This window comes from Halichoerus grypus, chromosome 7 (genome assembly GCF_964656455.1).
Source record: "Halichoerus grypus chromosome 7, mHalGry1.hap1.1, whole genome shotgun sequence".
NCBI lineage: Eukaryota > Metazoa > Chordata > Mammalia > Carnivora > Phocidae > Halichoerus > Halichoerus grypus.
Window position 1 is genome coordinate 40,261,329 of NC_135718.1, and position 17,309 is coordinate 40,278,637.

The following is a 17,309-nucleotide window of genomic DNA, read 5'->3' on the forward strand; positions in this document are numbered from 1 at the left end:
TAGTGTCCTTTCATTTCAGCCTGAAGGACTCCCTTTAACATTTCTTGGTGGGCAGGTCTGCTTGCAATTAGCTCTCCTAAGTTTTGTTTATTTGGGAATGTGTTAATCGCTCCTTCATTTTGGAAGAATAATTTCATCAGATATTGAATTATTGGTTGACAGGATACTTTTTTTCAGCACCAAAGGCTAAATATGTCACTGCAGGTTAAAGGAAGGTAGTGTGTGTGTACCAGATACTAAACAAAGGGCAGAGGTGCCCACCCAGACAGGAGTTGAATTTTGAACAGATGAGGATGAAAGAGTCTGGAAGGAAAGAAGTGTCTGTCAGAGTGGGAAGACCCCATCCAGCTGCCCCTTCTGGGAGAGCTGAAATGACTGTCAGTCATAACCCACGAGAGCCTCCCCCGGGAAACAGGACAAGAGGCTGCGGAAGACTGCAGCCATGGTTAGGAAGCATGGTCTGTGGTTTCTAGTCTGAGACAAGCGATGATTAGCTTGGTGGCATAATTGGGGAAATAAGGAAGGAAATACCATCTGTGAGAGAAGAGACACATGGGAGATGCACCATCTGTGCTGAGTCAGGAGGATCAGGAAGTGAGAGAGAAGAGGAATATGGAAACATGGGCTGAGAAGCATGATAGGGGCACCAGCTAGAAATCTGTGAGCTGCAAGTCACTGGAAGGCAACCCAAACCAGCTGAAGCCAGAAAGGAGAATTTATCAGAGTTATATTGAAGATTTACAAAATCTTTTGAGAGCTAAAGAACTAGGCTTGTAGAATGGACAAGAATGGTGGTGGCTCCAGAGGGCCTAGAAGCAAGAAGCACAAGGATTCTTTTCTCACGGGACAGCATGGCCGAGACACCCCTGCCAGATACCTCCCCTGTACTGGAAGCCACCACTGTCACAGCAGGACATTATCACTGCTGCCAGTGCTGGGAATTAAATTCTAACCATCTCTCAGACTTTCTGTGATGCTCAAGATTGGATTAAAAACCAGGCAGGGGCATCTGGTGGGCTGAACCTCCGTCACCTGGCCACACCTGACTGCCTGCAGGACACAGCAGATCTATTCCTTAAGGTTTCCAAAGAGGGAGGGAGATTGCCCCACAATAGGAAAGGGCTAGATATTGTGCAGCCCCCAAAGAAGTTCCATTCCACCATAACAAATGAAGGAAAGAAAAGGTGTGATTTTGAGAGCAAGGGACTCTTGAGTGGTTTTGCCAACTTGGAGAGAAGAGCCAGTGAAGGAGGGAGGGATTAAAGATGCAAAAGGAGGGGAAATGTCTAGAAGGAGCAGAGGGAGGTTATGTGCCAGGGGGCGGGTCAGTCTGCCCAGAGGAGAGGAGCAAGGGGCAGGGCACGTTGTGCAGGGGAGGAATCCTGACCTTGGGGAGAGGTGTGAGTTGAGAGAGAAGGCATCTGGGAAACTTCTGTTCTTTCCATCTGTCCCAAACCCGGTCTTTCCACAACAAGCAGGTGTTTTCACAAGGGAGAAGACTTGTTTTTCAATAAGGCAAAACTGACCAAAGTGGTGAGTCATCACTTTCTAAAATCTGACTCTTTTGGAGAGTGGAAAACATTTCAGACCCGCTTCCTCGCTGAATCCAAGTGAGAGGACAGGTTTTGCCATTTGAGCTTGGGCAGGCAGTAGCCCCACCACTGGGTCTCCCACCCCTGCTTCAGGGGAAGGGTGACAGCTCCTTGGAACCTCAGTACATCATATTTCCAAGACTCAGAAACCCACTAGTGAGGTCACATTTCCCTCTTTCCTCTCAGCCTCTGCCAAAAGCAGGAGCCCAGCAGGGGATCTTGCCTGGCCCAGGGTGTCAGGCCTGTGGGCTGGGGTCCTTCCTGCCCTCCCCTAGTGCCCTGGGGAACCCCACAGACTCACAGCAAGGCCGTCCCACTGCCACTGTCAGTTTCACACACTCCCTAATAGAAGCTTTCCCTTCTAAGAAACTCACAGTGAGACTTTGCAGCTCAATAAAATCTTTATCTGAAAGCTGCCCAATTAAATGGGGAGCTCAGACACTTGGCCAAGTAAAGATTCTTAAGTGAGTAGTATTTGTCTGAACCGAACATTTACAGAGACTTAAAAATGAGGCTTTTGAGCTCCATAGAACCCCTATGCGGTAGCTGCTCAGAGCCCCCTTTGAGAAAGGACTCCCTGCCCAGCTGTAGGGAGTGGGATCGTGTGACAGCCACTGGCTGTTAGCTCTTCTAGGGTCAGCTTCAGCTTTCAAGCCAGCTCCATGCTCTTCTTGAGAAGGCCCCAGCCAATGACTGCAAAAGGCAGCGGTACACAGCCTCCACCCAAAGCCAGACCCCCTAATGAGCCCTGTGCTTTGGAGCTCCCCAGAGTGCTGGCAGAGATGCCATCTGGTCTGCTTGGTGATCCGACACTCCCCCTCCCACCCCACTCCTGAACAGGTGTTAATTCCCAATAAAACTCTCATCTCAGCATCTGCCCTAGAGAACCCAGCCAGTACACCACTCACTCATCCATCGCACACAGCAAGCCCCCCACCCCGGACATCAGCTGCCTGGACGTTAGCCTGTCCAAAGTTGAAGGCGATGTGTGATCAGCGCGACAGTGGAGGTTGGAACAGAAGGCCGTGTTGTCTGAACCTGCTCGGTATCCTAGGCCACCTCTGTCCCGATATCAGGGCTGCAGAACTCTAGAAACCATGCCTGAGGCTGCAAGTCACAACCGAGGGGCTTTCCAAGCAAAGCCTCCCTGTTCTGGTCTCCACTCTCTTGCTCTGGCCTGCTGTGTCTGGGTGGTTTTGCAATGCCCGATCCTGGATTCTGCATCGTTGTCCTTCTGACTCTCTGGCCAGGAGCCTAGGACACCAAAGATGCAGAAAAGTAGGAGTCCAGGGCTCTAGACCCGTTCTGGAGGCCTGGGCTATGTATGGGAGGCTGTCACATACACTGAAGTGTGTGCCTGAGACTGAAATGAGAAGCCAAGCTAGGCATCTGAAGGAGGCATTGGGCCAACAGCAAAGACAGATATTAGGCCTAAGGCCACAGGACTGTGGCACAGTGGGCAGGAAGAGAGGCCCTGCTCTCTGGGATGGAGCAGCTTACAGCACCCAAGTGCCCGCAGGCAAAACCAAGGACATGCTCAGAGTACCAGCAAGACAAGGCCACCAAAGTGGCAGAAAAGTTCACCTTTGGTGAATCACACACAATCGTGCAATTAAAAAGTCTAGAAAGAACACTTTAAATTCAGCATATTCTTAAGTTTTGTTTATACTTTATATTTAAATTATGGGTTATAATATTTAAATTATGGGTTAATTTTTAAATTATGGGTTGAGTATGGGTAATAATTATAGGTAATTTAAATTTTATATATTTAAATTATGGGTCAAGTCTTCATCAGCCCTGTCAAGAGGCCTTTTAGAAGGTTCCTGTGGCCTCAGGCGTGGGAGATCGTAAAGGTGCTGGACTCTAACCGTGGACACCAAGCAGGGAGGGGACACTGAAACAGGGTCCAAAAGGAGGCATCGAAGTCTGGTAGGCAAAGAAGGGCAGGCGGAGGGTGTGTGTGGTGGAAAGGTCAGCTGGAGTCATGAAGAGGACCAAGTAGGTGATGGCTCTCCCTCTCATAGCCATCTGAGTTGTTTCCAGGTTGACAGTGGGGCTTGGCCTCACTCAGTCATTCAGGGGCTCAGACTGCAGGGCCTCTGCCTCCTCCTCCTCCCAGGTGGCCCCAGAAAAGGGAGACAAGCCTGGAGGAGTGTTGGAGGGAGGAGTCCTGTGGGCCAGGCCTAGAAGCAGTTGCATCATGTCTGCTCAGAAACAATGGCCAGGACACAGTCACACGGAACTGCAAGGAGCCTGGGAAATGTAGGGCATCTGGGCATGCCCAGGAGGGAGGGGAGAACAGGTCTGGTGCAGAGCTAGCCCCCTCTGCACGCAGCAAGGAGTCAACAGTGGTGGGGCACACAGGGTCGACAGGGTAGGGAATGGCCAGAGGTGGGCTGGCAAACACCTCACGACTGGCTCTCTGGAAGGAAAAAAAATTTAAGTCTGGATTGATAGCGTGTGCTAATTTTCTTGATGTAAATACTCCCACCACCATCCATTTCAAACTACCAGCATGATCCCTGAACTAGGTGCTACCAAGAGATGGGAGGTTACAGCCTAATAAACAGATGAATTAGGGTTTTTGAGAGAAATGGAACCAACAGGAGAGAGCTAAGTATCTCTCAAGAGTATAATAAGAATATATACATATTTATGCATACGTACATACTGTATGTTATTAAGGCTGAAAAATCCCAAGATCTACAGTTGGCAAGCTGGACACTAAGGAGGGTCGATGTAGTTCTAGTTTAAAGGCCAGCAGGCTCAAGACCCAGGAAGAGCCAATTTTCAGTTCTAGTCCAAAGGCAGGAAAAAAAACCAATGTCCCAGCTCAAGGCAGTCAGGCAGGACAGTTCCCTTCTATGCATGGGAAGGTGAGGCTTTTTGTTCTTCTCAGGTCCCCAACTGATTGGGTGCGGCCCACCCACATCTGGAAGGGCAACATGCTTTATTCAGTCTACTGATTCAAATGCCAGTTTCATCCAGAAACACCTTCACACACACACACCGAGAATAATGCTTGACCAAATGTCTGGCTGGGCGCCCTGTGACCCAGTCAAGATGACATACAAAATCAACTCTCACAGTAGTGTTTTCACCATGCAGATACAATAAGTGCAAATAACCTTAAGAATGTAGATAATACTAAAATGTAGTAAAATAATTAGGAAGTGATGTGTGTTGGGTATGTATGTTTAATTTGATTTATTTCACTGTAAGTTTATAAAATGTAATCTCCAATGATGTCTGTGTTAAAATTGCAAAATTCCCGAAAACTTAGCAATCAGCTCTCACTGGCGTTTGTTCTGGCCAGCTGTTCCAGCACGCCACTGGGATGGACAGGAGCGACATGCGAGAGAGCTGGAGCCTCAGCCTCCTGGCAACAGGGACAGAGAGCAGTCGAATCAGGAAGTCAGGGGACACTGGTGCTGGTGAGCACTGCACAGGCATCTCAGACCCAGGGTAGCAGTGTTTTCTCCCTCTGCCTCCAGAAGAGCACACTCTGTCCTCTCTGAGGTTCTAGAATAGGGAAGCAAGTTTCTGCTATCTAGATGACATCTTGGCAAAAAACAGAGAAAGGCTCACCCTCCTGGCAGCGGACCCCTCCAACAGAACTAGAACACACAGCTTTTCCAGCAGAGCCCAAACCCAGCCCTACTCCCCTGTTTACTGGACACTTTGTACAGTGAACAGGCTATACAACCGTACCTGTAGCTCCATGTGGAATGGAGCAGTCTCCCACTGAGACTTGGGAGAGGGGCCCCTTTCTGCTTTCTGACTGGGAGACTGATTGACAAAATGTGTCCCTTTCTGAGAAGAAGACTCCCTTGGGGTGACAGCAGGTAGAGACTACCTCTGGTGTCCCCAGGCTCAACGATATGCAATTATCTTCTTCTTTTTTTTTAAATTTTATTTTATTATGTTATGTTAGTCACCATACATTACATCATTAGTTTTTGATGAGTGTTCCATAATTCATTGTTTGCATATAACATCCAGTGCTCCATGCAATACGTGCCCTCTTTAATACCCATCACCAGGCTAACCCATCCCCCCACCCCCCTCCCCTCTAAAACCCTCAGTTTGTTTCTCGGAGTCCATAGTCTCTCATGGTTCATCTCCCCCTCCGATTTCCCCCCCTTCATTTCTCCCTTCCTTTCCTAATGTCCTCCATGCTAATCCTTATGTTTCACAAATAAGGGAAACCATATGATAATTGACTTTCTCTGCTTGACTTATTTCACTTAGCATAATCTCCTCCAGTCCCATCCATGTTGATGTAAAAGTTGGGTATTCATCCTTTCTGATGGCTGAGTAATATTCCATTGCATATATGGACCACATCTTCTTTATCCATTCATCTGTTGAAGGGCATCTCGGCTCTTTCCACAGTTTGGCTATTGCGAACATTGCTGCTATGAACATTGGGGTGCATATGGCCCTTCTTTTCACTACATCTGTGTCTTTGGGGTAAATACCCAGTAGTGCAATTGCTGGGTCATAGGGTAGCTCTATTTTTAAATTTTTGTGGAACCTCCACACTGTTTTCCAAAGTGGCTGTACCAACTTGCATTCCCACCAACAGTGTAAGAGGGTTCCCCTTTCTCCACATCCTCGCCAACATTTGTTGTTTCTTGCCTTGTCAATTTTATGCAATTATCTTCTAAAGTAGTTCTCACCCCTGGCCACATGCTGGCTCACAGGAGGAGCTTTTACAACTCCCAGTGACCAGGGCACATGCCAGACTAAACAGGACCCAGTGGCAGACGGGACACAGAAATGAGTTTTCAAAGCTCCCCAGTGTGCAGCCAAGCTTAAGAGCCACTGACCTGAAGCCGTGCTGGAGCTGGCCAGTGATGTTGGTGGGTGACCACCTGACTGAGAGGTGTGCCTTCCAGCAGCTGCCTTTGGAGAGTTCTGCCCTCCCAACCCTCCTACTCACCCTTCAGCACTTGGCCAAGTCTGGCCCACAGCAGCCTCAGAAAATGTCAGGCAGGAAACTGGGGGAGACCCAGGACCACTGCTGGGGGATCAGTGCCGGGTTGGCAGGGGCAGGGCCGTGGGGAGAGGGCCGCCTCTCTGCTTCTGCTTCTGCAGGAGGCCTGTATCTTCCCTTTGTAAACTTCAGGAAGGAGGGGGCGCTAATGTCCCTTCCAGCTGGACCCCATGGGTGCAGAGTCCAGACTAGCTCTTGCCCTGTTCCCAGCTTTACTTCTGGGTTTGAGCCCAGAGCCTCCGTGGTTTTGTCCGAGTCCAACACTGATCCCGGGAAAAGCAGGCGGGTGAGCGCAGCGACTTAATGTCATTGGGGGAAACAGCTGCACAGGAAAATCAACTGGGGGTGGTTTCTTAACCAAAACAAGTGTGAGTGGACCCAAACTAAGTCTTCAGGGCATTTTCCTGCCTCTGGCTTGGAGGACGTGGTCCAGGCTGCATTACTCACAGGGCTTCAGGATTGCTCAAGACATTGTCACTGACCACGGGACCTCACCCTGTGACCCTGATGTCAACATGAGACTTTCCAGATCTGTATCCTCCCCACTCCTCCCGGGTAGCCTGTGTCCCAGCCTGACCCGGCCTCTACCTGGCCAGAAAGGAAAAGAAAGGCAATTCGGTCATTCATTAGTGTTTCTTGGATCTGTCCCTCAAGCCAGTATTCCTCCCAGGGCTCATGGCCTGAGTCCAGCCCTGAGGCTCAGGACTGGGAGGGCAGGAGGGGTGTTGGGCAGTCTGTGAGACCCAGCTAAGAGCCCTGGGGAAGTGCTTAATGGCTCTTTCTGGTGGTAGAATCAGGAGAGGTTCGCAGGGACTTGCTCAGAATAATCAGGCTTGCGTAACTGAAACTGTGGGAAAGGACACTCCTGAGAGAGGGAACCATGGGTGCAAAGGCACGGGGGCACACAGGGGCTGCACGTGCACGTGGCCGTGTGTAGCAGCAGCAGGAGATAGGTCACGGATAAAGGCGTGGACCGTACCATGGAAAGGCCTTGAATATTATCTCAAAATACTGATTCCTCTCTTCTGAGGAGTGGCTGAGGGCCAGAACAAGTGACTGGATACTGAGTAAGACAGCTTTGTCTCCATGAACTCTGCTTTCTCCCTGCCCCCTGGCCGTTGGAGCCCCACATCCTGGTGAGTCCTTGACCTCTCCAATTCTCCCCTCCTCTCTGTAGGCCAGACCCTGCCCTCTCTAGCATGGATTGCTGCAGGGGCTAGACCCCTAGCCTCCAGAACTTCTGGATATCCAGCCACCAGAGTTGATTGCACATTAATACTTCATTCGGGGATCAGTGGACATGGGGGCACTCTGAGGATCAGGGAGGGAGCATGGCCATTCAAACGGAGAGGTCATCTTTCACATCCCTCATCTTCAACTAAGAGGACCACACAGCACTCAAACTCAGAAAGACCCAGCCCCAGGTACAAATGCCTAACACAGCACACGGGGTCATTTCAGGTGCACAAAAGCTGGTCCTCACCATCCAGCAAGTTCGTTGAGGACTCTCAAGCCAAAAACTGCTCACATGAAGTGGTTGGAAATTGGGGATTTAGAGAGACCTGGCGTCACAGAAAATCATCAGCTGTAGACACACTGCCCCGGGGTTCAGTTCCGGTCCTGACAGTATTGTGTGACTTTGGGCAAGTTATTTAACATTTCTGTGCCTTATTTTCTTTATCTGAAAAGCCATGACAATGGCACCTGCCTCAGAGAATTTGAGAATTAAATGAGATACAGAATATAAAGTACCAGCCTTAATGCCAGGCAGGTTAGTAGGCACCTAATAAATGATACCAATACTGTGATTACATTTCTTGGGCAGTTTTTAGGCTCTTGAGGCTGAGCTCCCCCAAAAGCCCCACTATGCATTCTTTAGAGTTATGTTAGTATTAAACGGAAACATGACAATTAGCAGATTCACTACTCAGTGAACAGTTTTTGAGACCCTACTGCGTGAGGGGCCCTAAACTAAGTGCTTCACGTGCATTCTGATTGCTGTCACCTTATTAAGGCAGCGGAAACATCCCTAAGGGGCATCCCTCCGCTTGCTGGGCCCATCCCTGGGGAGGATCCGAACACCGGCCAGGCTGCGAGCTCCGTGTAAGACACACCTGTCTTTCACAGTTGAACTGTGAGCTCCGAAACCGCCTTCTGGACCCCCCTGGCCGGAGACATCAGACAGAGCGGGTCCCATTGGATGGGCGCTGGAGGGGGCCTTGGCCCGGAGGGGTCTCCCCTTTCTCCCCAAGAGCGCTCTCCCGGGGGAGGGGGCTGGAGGGGTTTGGCACGACAGGAGGGCGGCGGCGGCGCAGATTGCCAGCGGCCTCTCTGCCGGCGGCGCGCCAGACTGGCCCTCCCCGCGCAGTGGGCGCAGTGGGCGGATCCGCTCGGGAGCCGGGAGCCGGGAGCCATCCGACCCGCCCGCGCGGCTGGGCCCGGGCTGCACCGCCCTCCTCGCGGACCCGCCCGCTCGCCGGAGGGGAGCAGAGCCCCACGCGCTGGAGGCTCCGGGATGGGTAGTGCCGCGTGCGCCCCGGGGCGGAGGGACAGCCAGGCCGCCCCGCCCTGGCCCAGTGATTGATCAGCAGCCCTCACCGAGCAGCCTTTTACTGGTTCGCCTGGATGGGCATTAATTCTGGGATGGATAAATAATGCATTGAGGTTGGTGTAGTCCAAGGCAAGTCGTCGGTCGGAAGCAAGGAGAGGGAGCCCGAGGGAGCCTCGCCTGTAAAGCCGGCAGCCATGGGGGCCCGAGCCGGGCAGGAGGGGCAGTTGGGCCAGAGGCAGAGAAAAGGGAAGTGGATGACAGCATGATCGGCACAAGGACTCCGGACTGGCGGCTTCTGGAATATGCTGAGCCCAAAGATCAGGCAAGCCAGGAGGGGTAAGTCCAACTTCCTGGGGCGGGTCTGGGCACAGTGTGTGTCTCTTGGCTAACACATGCAGACACTTAGCCTGCAGACGCTTAGCCGGCTGCTACACTGGGGGTCAGATGAGGTAGGCATTCCAGAAGCATCCTCCTGACTGACAGGCCTGCCTAGTGAGGCTCTTGGGGTCTGTGGGGGTCAGCCCTGAGACGTAAAAGGGCAATGGCCATTTCAGTGCTGTAGCCAGTGTGCAACCCTCACCCCATCTTCCGTGTTTTGCCGAGTTCCTGAGTTGCTCAAAGTGACCAGGTGACAACTTAGGGAAAACTTTGTTTCTTTACTGAAAAGGAAGTGCTCAATGCTCATGATTCGCCCCAGCAGCCAAGACACAAGTGGCCCTCACTAGGGAGGGCTGTGCCCTGGCTTCCGGAGATGGCCAGGTCCAAGGGAGAGTCCTCACTCCTGTGGCCTGGGACGGTGCTCGGTAGAGCCCGCAGGAGCTGCCAGGGCTGGGCTGCAGGAAGCAATTCAATTCCTCAGGCAGGCGTTCCCCGGGGGGAAAACTCCCCGGAAGCCGCACAGCCTGGACATGAGAGGGCTGAGGGCACAGATCTGGAGATAAGTCAGAGATGGGAGTCTGGAGAACCTTGCAGGATGATCTTGCGGGACTGGACTAGTGCCCCAGCCAGACTGTGTCCCTGCAGAGTGGCCTGGAAACTCAGGACAAGCCCCTGGACTAGGGACAGCATCTCCCTAGGGACAGCAACTTATTGGCCAGTGTCATTTTAGTTAAGAACATCTGTCTTTTAAGAAAATAGAAAGTGTCTTTTCAGGTGGCCAGTGTTTACGGAGGTCTGAGCTTCCCTTTGAGCAATGAGTTATGAGGATGGGTGGTTTAGAGGTGGGTGGGACATCTGCCTGCAGAGCTTGGAAACAGCATGTCTTGCCCAGTGTGTGTGTGACAGGGACCCTCCAGCCTCCTGTTAACTCACAGGCAACCCAGCCATCTCATTAGCTACTAACGGATGACTGCGGGGTGGGCTGGCCATCCAGAGCATGGTCACGGCTGTCGGGACCCCTCTGTGGGGTGCTCCAAATGGACAATCACCTGTGGGCCCCAGTGGGCAAAAGCAGGCTGTGCATGGCTCTGCTGAAGGCTGGGAGTGCAATCTAGTGACCACCTAAAGGGATGGGCCAGGCCATGCATGCCCTTTGAGAAAACTGAAGTCTACCCTCCCAGCCCTGTCTAATGCACTAGCCACTGGCCAGATGTGGCTATTGAGCCCTTGACATATGGCTGGTCCAAATCGAGAAACATATGCACTAGATTCTGTTGACTTGGCAGAAAAAAAGAATGTAAAATATCTTACTAATAATTATATTGAGTACAGGCTGAAATGACAATATTTTGGATATGTTGAGTTAAATACAATGTTATTAAATTTAATTCCACCTGTTTTTTTTACTTTCTTATGAAGCAGCTACTAGAACACTGATAATTACAATTACATATGTGGCTTACATTATATGCCTGTTGCATAGTGCTCGTCTAGAAAGAGACCAGGGCTTCAGCAAAGGGGCTCTCAGGAAGCCAGCCTTTGAAATCCCAAACTTCTCACAAGCAGTTGTCCTAGGTCAGTGGTTCTCAGCCAGGGGTGATTTTGCCCCACTTGCCAGGGGACGTTTGGCATTGTCTGGAGACATTTTTGGTTGTTCCAACTGAAGGGCACTACTGGCTTCTAGTGCATAGAGAACAGGGACACTGCTAAACATCCTCAGAAGCAGAGGACAGGCCCTGCAACAAAGAATTACCTGGCCCCAAATGTCTGTAGTGATAAGGTTGGGGAACAGTCTACTTGATGATATTATCTGGTAAGATATGTTAAAAGATGATGTTTATGGTGTCGTGTGTCAGCTAACCACTTACCCACAAAAATGTATGATCATAAACTATGATAAGAAGCCTTCTAGGAGCATATACTACAAATGTGGCATCCAGAGGAAGTAAGAGGTCCTTGAGCTGTGAGCTGGGAAATGGCAGGGAGCTAACTAGGCAAAGAATGGTGGAGGGACGAGGCCACGTTGCAGGCGGGGAGCGGCATGTGCAGGTGCCGTGGGGGGGGGGGCGCTCGGGAGTAGGAGGCTGGAGCTGGGGGCAGGGAGGGGCGGCAGGCACAGCATGAGGCTGGAGACCAGGTTGGGAACTGGCTCATGTAGGGTCAGGCTTGCAGCTTGTTACGGAATAATTCTCCCTGGTGACATTTCTAGAGAAATACAGACCAAAATCCTGCGTGTGTGTGTGTGTGTACATGCACGCACGTGTGTACCTTTAAGTAATTGGGCTGTGGTAGAAGTGGTAGAAAGAAGAGCTCACATCAAAATTCATCCCCCATTGAACCTTTTAGAAGCAGGGCAGGATACATGTCATAAACACAGCAAGCCGGAGTATGCAATCACAGCCTTTGGTATCCAGATACTGCCCTGTCCAGACTGCTCCAGACCATCCATATTCCAGATAGACTTCCAGGCTATACCACTATGTGGATAGGCTGGGTTGCACGAAAAAGACTGGGGTTGCTTTCTGAGATAGTTAATAACATCAGCCTCAGCCAGCTCAAAAGCCTCTGGGGTCTGGCCTAAAGGCTGCTGTGCAGATGTCAGAGTCATGTTGGCTGTTAACTTCCAGGAAGGCCCCCATCGAGGCCAGCCCTGAGGGAGTTTGCAAAGGCTGCCAACACCCTGAAAGCTGTCCTCAGGTCTCCTTTCTAAGGAGGGGGAGATGTCAAGATTGAGAACCTCCCACGGAAAAACCCTATTGTCACTTACCTGCATATAGAACTAAGTTTGATCAACTGTCATGCCCTGACCAAGCTCAATTTCCAAGAAGTTAGAGGCAAAAGAGGCAGGTGTCAATATATGGACACACACACACACACACACACACACACACACACACACACACACCCCAAGACGATAATTCAAAAAACAGGCACCCAAACTAGCTGGAAGTAGCTCAAAATAGGCCAAATTCAAATAGTGTGCTTGGTTTTAAGTGCATCACACTATTCAGACTGATTTCAGGAAGGTGGTCCAGATTGGCTCAAATCAGCATACACTGGCCATTAATACGTAAGTGATTTTAGCTCGCCATTGCTTGCTTAGGACCAGTTCAGACTCATCCTAGCTAGTCATGGCCTGTTGAAGCCAGTCCAGGCTATTTGGAGCCAGGTGTGGTTCCCTGCTCCCCCTTGGCTCCAGAGGTTCCTTCCAGAGGCCCTTTCCAATCACTTTGCCCCAGCAAGCTCTTCCTCCACTGATTTCCGTTTCCACATTCCCAGAGTGGGACCAGAAGAGACAGTTTACCCCTACCCTTGCCAATTTTCCCAGAAAAAAAATAAGATAAATTCGCTAAAACTCCTTGAATGTATTACATATACAGTGGAGCAAGTCACAAGTCCATGTGCTTTGTGACACTGTGAAAGTTGCAGTTTCTTTTTCAAGATAGAAAATAAAAACATAAGGCAGGTGCCTTCTGTCCTGGAAATAGGAGAGGAGCAGCAGTGGAGCCTCATGCCATACCCTCAGGCCCACTACCGCATTCTGGGCATCCTATGCCCTCCACGCTCCCTCCTCTGCTCACAGAGCCCCTGGGAGCACCTGGTTAGAACCAGACCTGGTTCCCCATCTCTCCAGCCATAGTCAGAACAGAGCCCCAAAATACTTGACCTTGATGCAGCCCCATCTGGCTGGGATTGTTCCCCTTTCTGAAATCCCACTGTACTAGGACTTAGGTCTTCAGAGACTGGTATGTTCTGTCAGTCTTGATAGAGGCTTATTGCTCTGGCCTTGCCCTAGTCCACAAGGATGAGAGATGGGGGGCAGCCCTGTCTCTTTATCTTCCAAAGAGCTCTTGACTCTGCCTGTCTCGCTTACCCTTATGCCATCACCCATCCCCAGCCATCATCATCTCTCACCTGGACTTTGGCAATAAGACTGCCTCCCACCCACCCTCATCCATTCTCCATTCCAAAGCCAGAGCTATCTTTTCAAATGTAAATCCAGCCATACATTCACCTCCAGCCTCTACCCCAACTTGGAATCCTTCAGTGGCTTCCCCATTGCTCTTTGGGTTAAAATCCAAAGTCTTACCAAGGCCCACAAGACCCCTCTTACAGTCTAGCCAGTGGCTACCCCTCCAGCCTCCTCTCATTCTCCAGGCTCCAGCCACACTGGCCTTCTTCCTGTTCTTCCACTGTTCCATGGGCCTCCTACCACAGGGCCTTAGCACACCATTTTCCCTACCTGGAATGCCTCTCTCTCTCTCCCTCTCCCCCCTCTCCCTACATACATGCATTCCTTGACTCCTACTCACCCTCCAGCTCTCAGTTCAAGTGTCACCAGCCAGGAAAGTCCTCCCACACACCCCAGTCTAAGCTAGGTCCTCTGCTGCAAGCTCTCCTTTCTTTACAGCATTTACCTTGGATGATAGGTATACACTCCCAAATGGAATTATCTGATGGATATCTGTCCCTCCACTGGACTGAGTTCCAGGAGGGCAGGAACCATTTCCGGTTTTGAATATCATTATACTTCAACGCCAGGCACCTGAAGGAACTCAATACATACATTTTGAATGAATGAATGAATGAATGAATGGTAGTGAAAGCATTAGCCTGGGAGGCTGAAGCGCCGTCTCTGCCCTAACTGGTCCAGGTCCTTAGGAAAGTCAGCCCCCCGCCCTTGACTGACTTATATATTGCAAATATTTTCCCAATGTGTTGCTTGCCTTTTACTTTTCTATTAGGGTTTTTTTCCCCCCCAGATGTACATCAGTTTTTAATTTTTATGTCGCTATTCTATCAATATTTTCTTTCAGAGTTTCTGCCTTTGTTTAGAATATTTCAAAAATAAGATTGATGGGGCGCCTGGGTGGCTCAGTTGGTTAAGCGACTGCCTTCGGCTCAGGTCATGATCCCAGGGTCCTGGGATTGAGCCCCGCATCGGGCTCCCTGCTCGGCGGGAAGCCTGCTTCTCCCTCTCCCACTCCCCCTGCTTGTGTTCCCTCTCTCGCTGTCTCTCTCTGTGTCAAATAAATAAATAAAATCTTTAAAAAAAAACAAAACAAAACAAAAATAAGATTGATGTTGCTATTAAGGAGGCTCCTTCTTTTAGAGGAAATCATGGAACTAATGGGCCATGCTACAGCAGTTTTGGCTATCTTTCCTAGCAGGAGTATCAGTGTCTTAGAAGCCTCGATGAATGGGCAGAGCCTGGTCAGTACTTCGGGGATGGAGAGAGAAAGCTCTAGAAGATGAAGTACTTTCAGTGGCCTCATTGTTCTTGATTTTCCCCACAGGAAAGTAAGCCATCATATATTATGTGTCTTCCATGCTCTAGGAATTAATTCTCATAACTACACTCTGATGAGGCATCAGTGCTCCCATGTTAGCAGGTGTGGAAAGAGCATCACGGGGGCCCTGCCAATAAGTGGCAGCATTCGTACTCATGTCTGTCCAATGCCAAGGCTTCTGACCTCTCTCCCTGACCCAATGCAGGGATCCACACCAGCCAAAGACCCCTGACGGTAGCCCTGCATGTCCCCAGGAGGGCTATAGATCCTTTGAGTCTAAGATGCAGTGATGTATTTTTATTTTTATTTAATTTTAAATTTAAAAAAAAATTTTAAACCAACATGCAGTATTATATTAGTTTCAGGTGTACAATATAGTGATTCAGCAATTCTATATGTTACTCAGTGCTCATTGTGATAAGTGTCCTCTTAACCCCCTTCACCTGTTTCACTCATCTTCCTTCCCACCTCCCGTGTGGCAACACCAGTTTGTTCTCTCTAGGTAAGAGTCTGGTTTTTTGTTTGTCTCTTTTCTCTGTGTTCATTTGTTTTGTTTCTTAAGTTTCACATATAAATGAAATCATGGCATTTGTCTTTCTCTGACTTATTTTACTTAGCATTATACCCTCTAGATCCATCCATGTTGTTGCAAATGGCAAGACTTCATTCTTTTTTATGGCTGAGTAATATTCCATTGTATATATATCACATCTTCTTTATCCATTCATCTATTCATGGACACTTGGGTTGCTTGCATATCTTGCCATTGTGAATAATCTGCAATAAGCATATGGGTGCACATATCTTTTCAAATTAGTATTTTTACTTTCTTTGGATAAATTCCCAGTAGTAGAATTACTGGATCATATGGTAACTCTATTTTTATTTTTTTGAGGAACCTCCATACTGTTTTCCACAGTGGCTACACCAGTTTGCATTTCCACCAACAGTGCACGAGGGTTCCTTTTCTCCACATCCTCTCCAACACTTGTTTCTTGTGTTTTTTATTTTATCCATTCTGACAGGTGTGAGGTGATAGCACATTGTGGTTTTGATTTGCATTTCCCTGATGATCAGTGATGTTGAGCACCTTTTCATGTGTCTGTTGGCCATCTGGATGTCTTCTTTGAAAAGATATTCATGTCTTCTGCACATTTTTAATTAGATTATTAGTTTTTTTTGGTGTTGTGATGATATTTTTAAGAAGATGCCCACTGAATATGAACACATGGAGATTAAATTTAGACAACTGTTGGAATATTTAAGGTTGAATTATTAATATGTAGTAGAAAACTAAGCAAATAAAAAAACAAGACAATTATGAACTCAAGGGAAAGCAAAAGTGATGCATGAAAGGAAAAATTATTATAGTATACTACATAGCTCAATTGGGACTAGCAATTACATAGTGCAAATTAATAATGCAAATTTGGCATGTTGAACAAATCAAAATCACAATATAACTATGTTGGGAGGATGAAGTGGGTGCTTACATGTGGTGGGGCCGGGGGAGTGAGAGAAATAAAATCCTCACTTTCCATAGTGACAAGTCAACAAATAATACTTAAAAAAGAAAAATCAGGAAGTGATTTGTCATAAAAACAAACACATAGGTCAATGGAACAGGATAGAGAGCCCAGAAACAAACCCAAGCATATATGGCCAATTAATTTATGACAAAGGAGCCAAGAACAGATGATGGGGAAAGGATAGTCTCTTCAATAAACGGTGTTGGCAAAACTGGACAGTCACATGCAAAAGAACAAAACTGGACCATTACCTTATACCATATAGAAAAATCAACTCAAAATGGATTAAAAACTAAGTAAGACCTGAAACCATAAAACTCCTAGAAGAAAACATAGGTGGCAAGCTCCTTGACGTTGGTTTTAGTGGTGATTTTTTTTTTTAATTTGATGCCAAAAGCAAAGGCAACAAAACACAAAAACAAAAATAAATGCGGGACCACACCAAACGTAAAAGCTTCTGCACAGCAAAAGAAACCATCAACAAAATGAAAATGGGAAAAACTATTTGAAAATCACATATCTGGTAAGGGCTCAATATCTAAAATATATAAAGAACTCACACAACTTAATAGAAAGAAAATAAAACCCAAACAATTCTATTTAAAAATGGGCAGAGGAACTAAATATAGACATTTTTAAGACATAAAATCGCCAACAAGTACATGAAAAGGTGTTCAACATAACTAATGTCAGGGAAATACAGATCAAAACCGCAAGAGCTACCACCTCATAACCTGTTAGAATGGCTATCGTAAAATAAACAAACAAGCCCAAGAGATAACAAGGATGTGTTGTCTCCAGTGAGGTTGTGGGGAAAAGGGAACCCTGGCATACTGTTGTTGGGAATGTAAATTAGTACAGCCACTATGGGAAACAGTATGGAGGACCCTCCAAAAATTAAATATAGAACTACCATAGGATCCAGCAACCCAACTTCTGAGCCTATATCCAAAGGAAATGAGAACA

General features: G+C 48.5%; 1 protein-coding gene across 8 annotated transcripts in view; it reads left to right on the top strand.

Annotated features, from left to right (window-relative positions):
• The window catches only part of ARHGAP22 (Rho GTPase activating protein 22), a 172,338-nt gene that overhangs the window by 23,860 nt on the left and 131,169 nt on the right, over window positions 1-17,309 (top strand). The window contains exon 1 of one of the 8 annotated variants that reach the window (XM_036103154.2): window positions 7,595-7,730. The exons of 6 other annotated variants lie outside the window; for them this stretch is intronic. Coding sequence is in view for 1 of the 2 variants with exons in the window: in XM_036103152.2 (XP_035959045.1) it covers window positions 9,448-9,481 (34 nt within the window). In the remaining variant the exon portion in view is untranslated. Of the gene's footprint in view, window positions 1-7,594; window positions 7,731-9,011; window positions 9,482-17,309 lie in introns of those variants that run through there. One more of the 8 variants, XM_036103152.2, reaches the window with a different exon arrangement.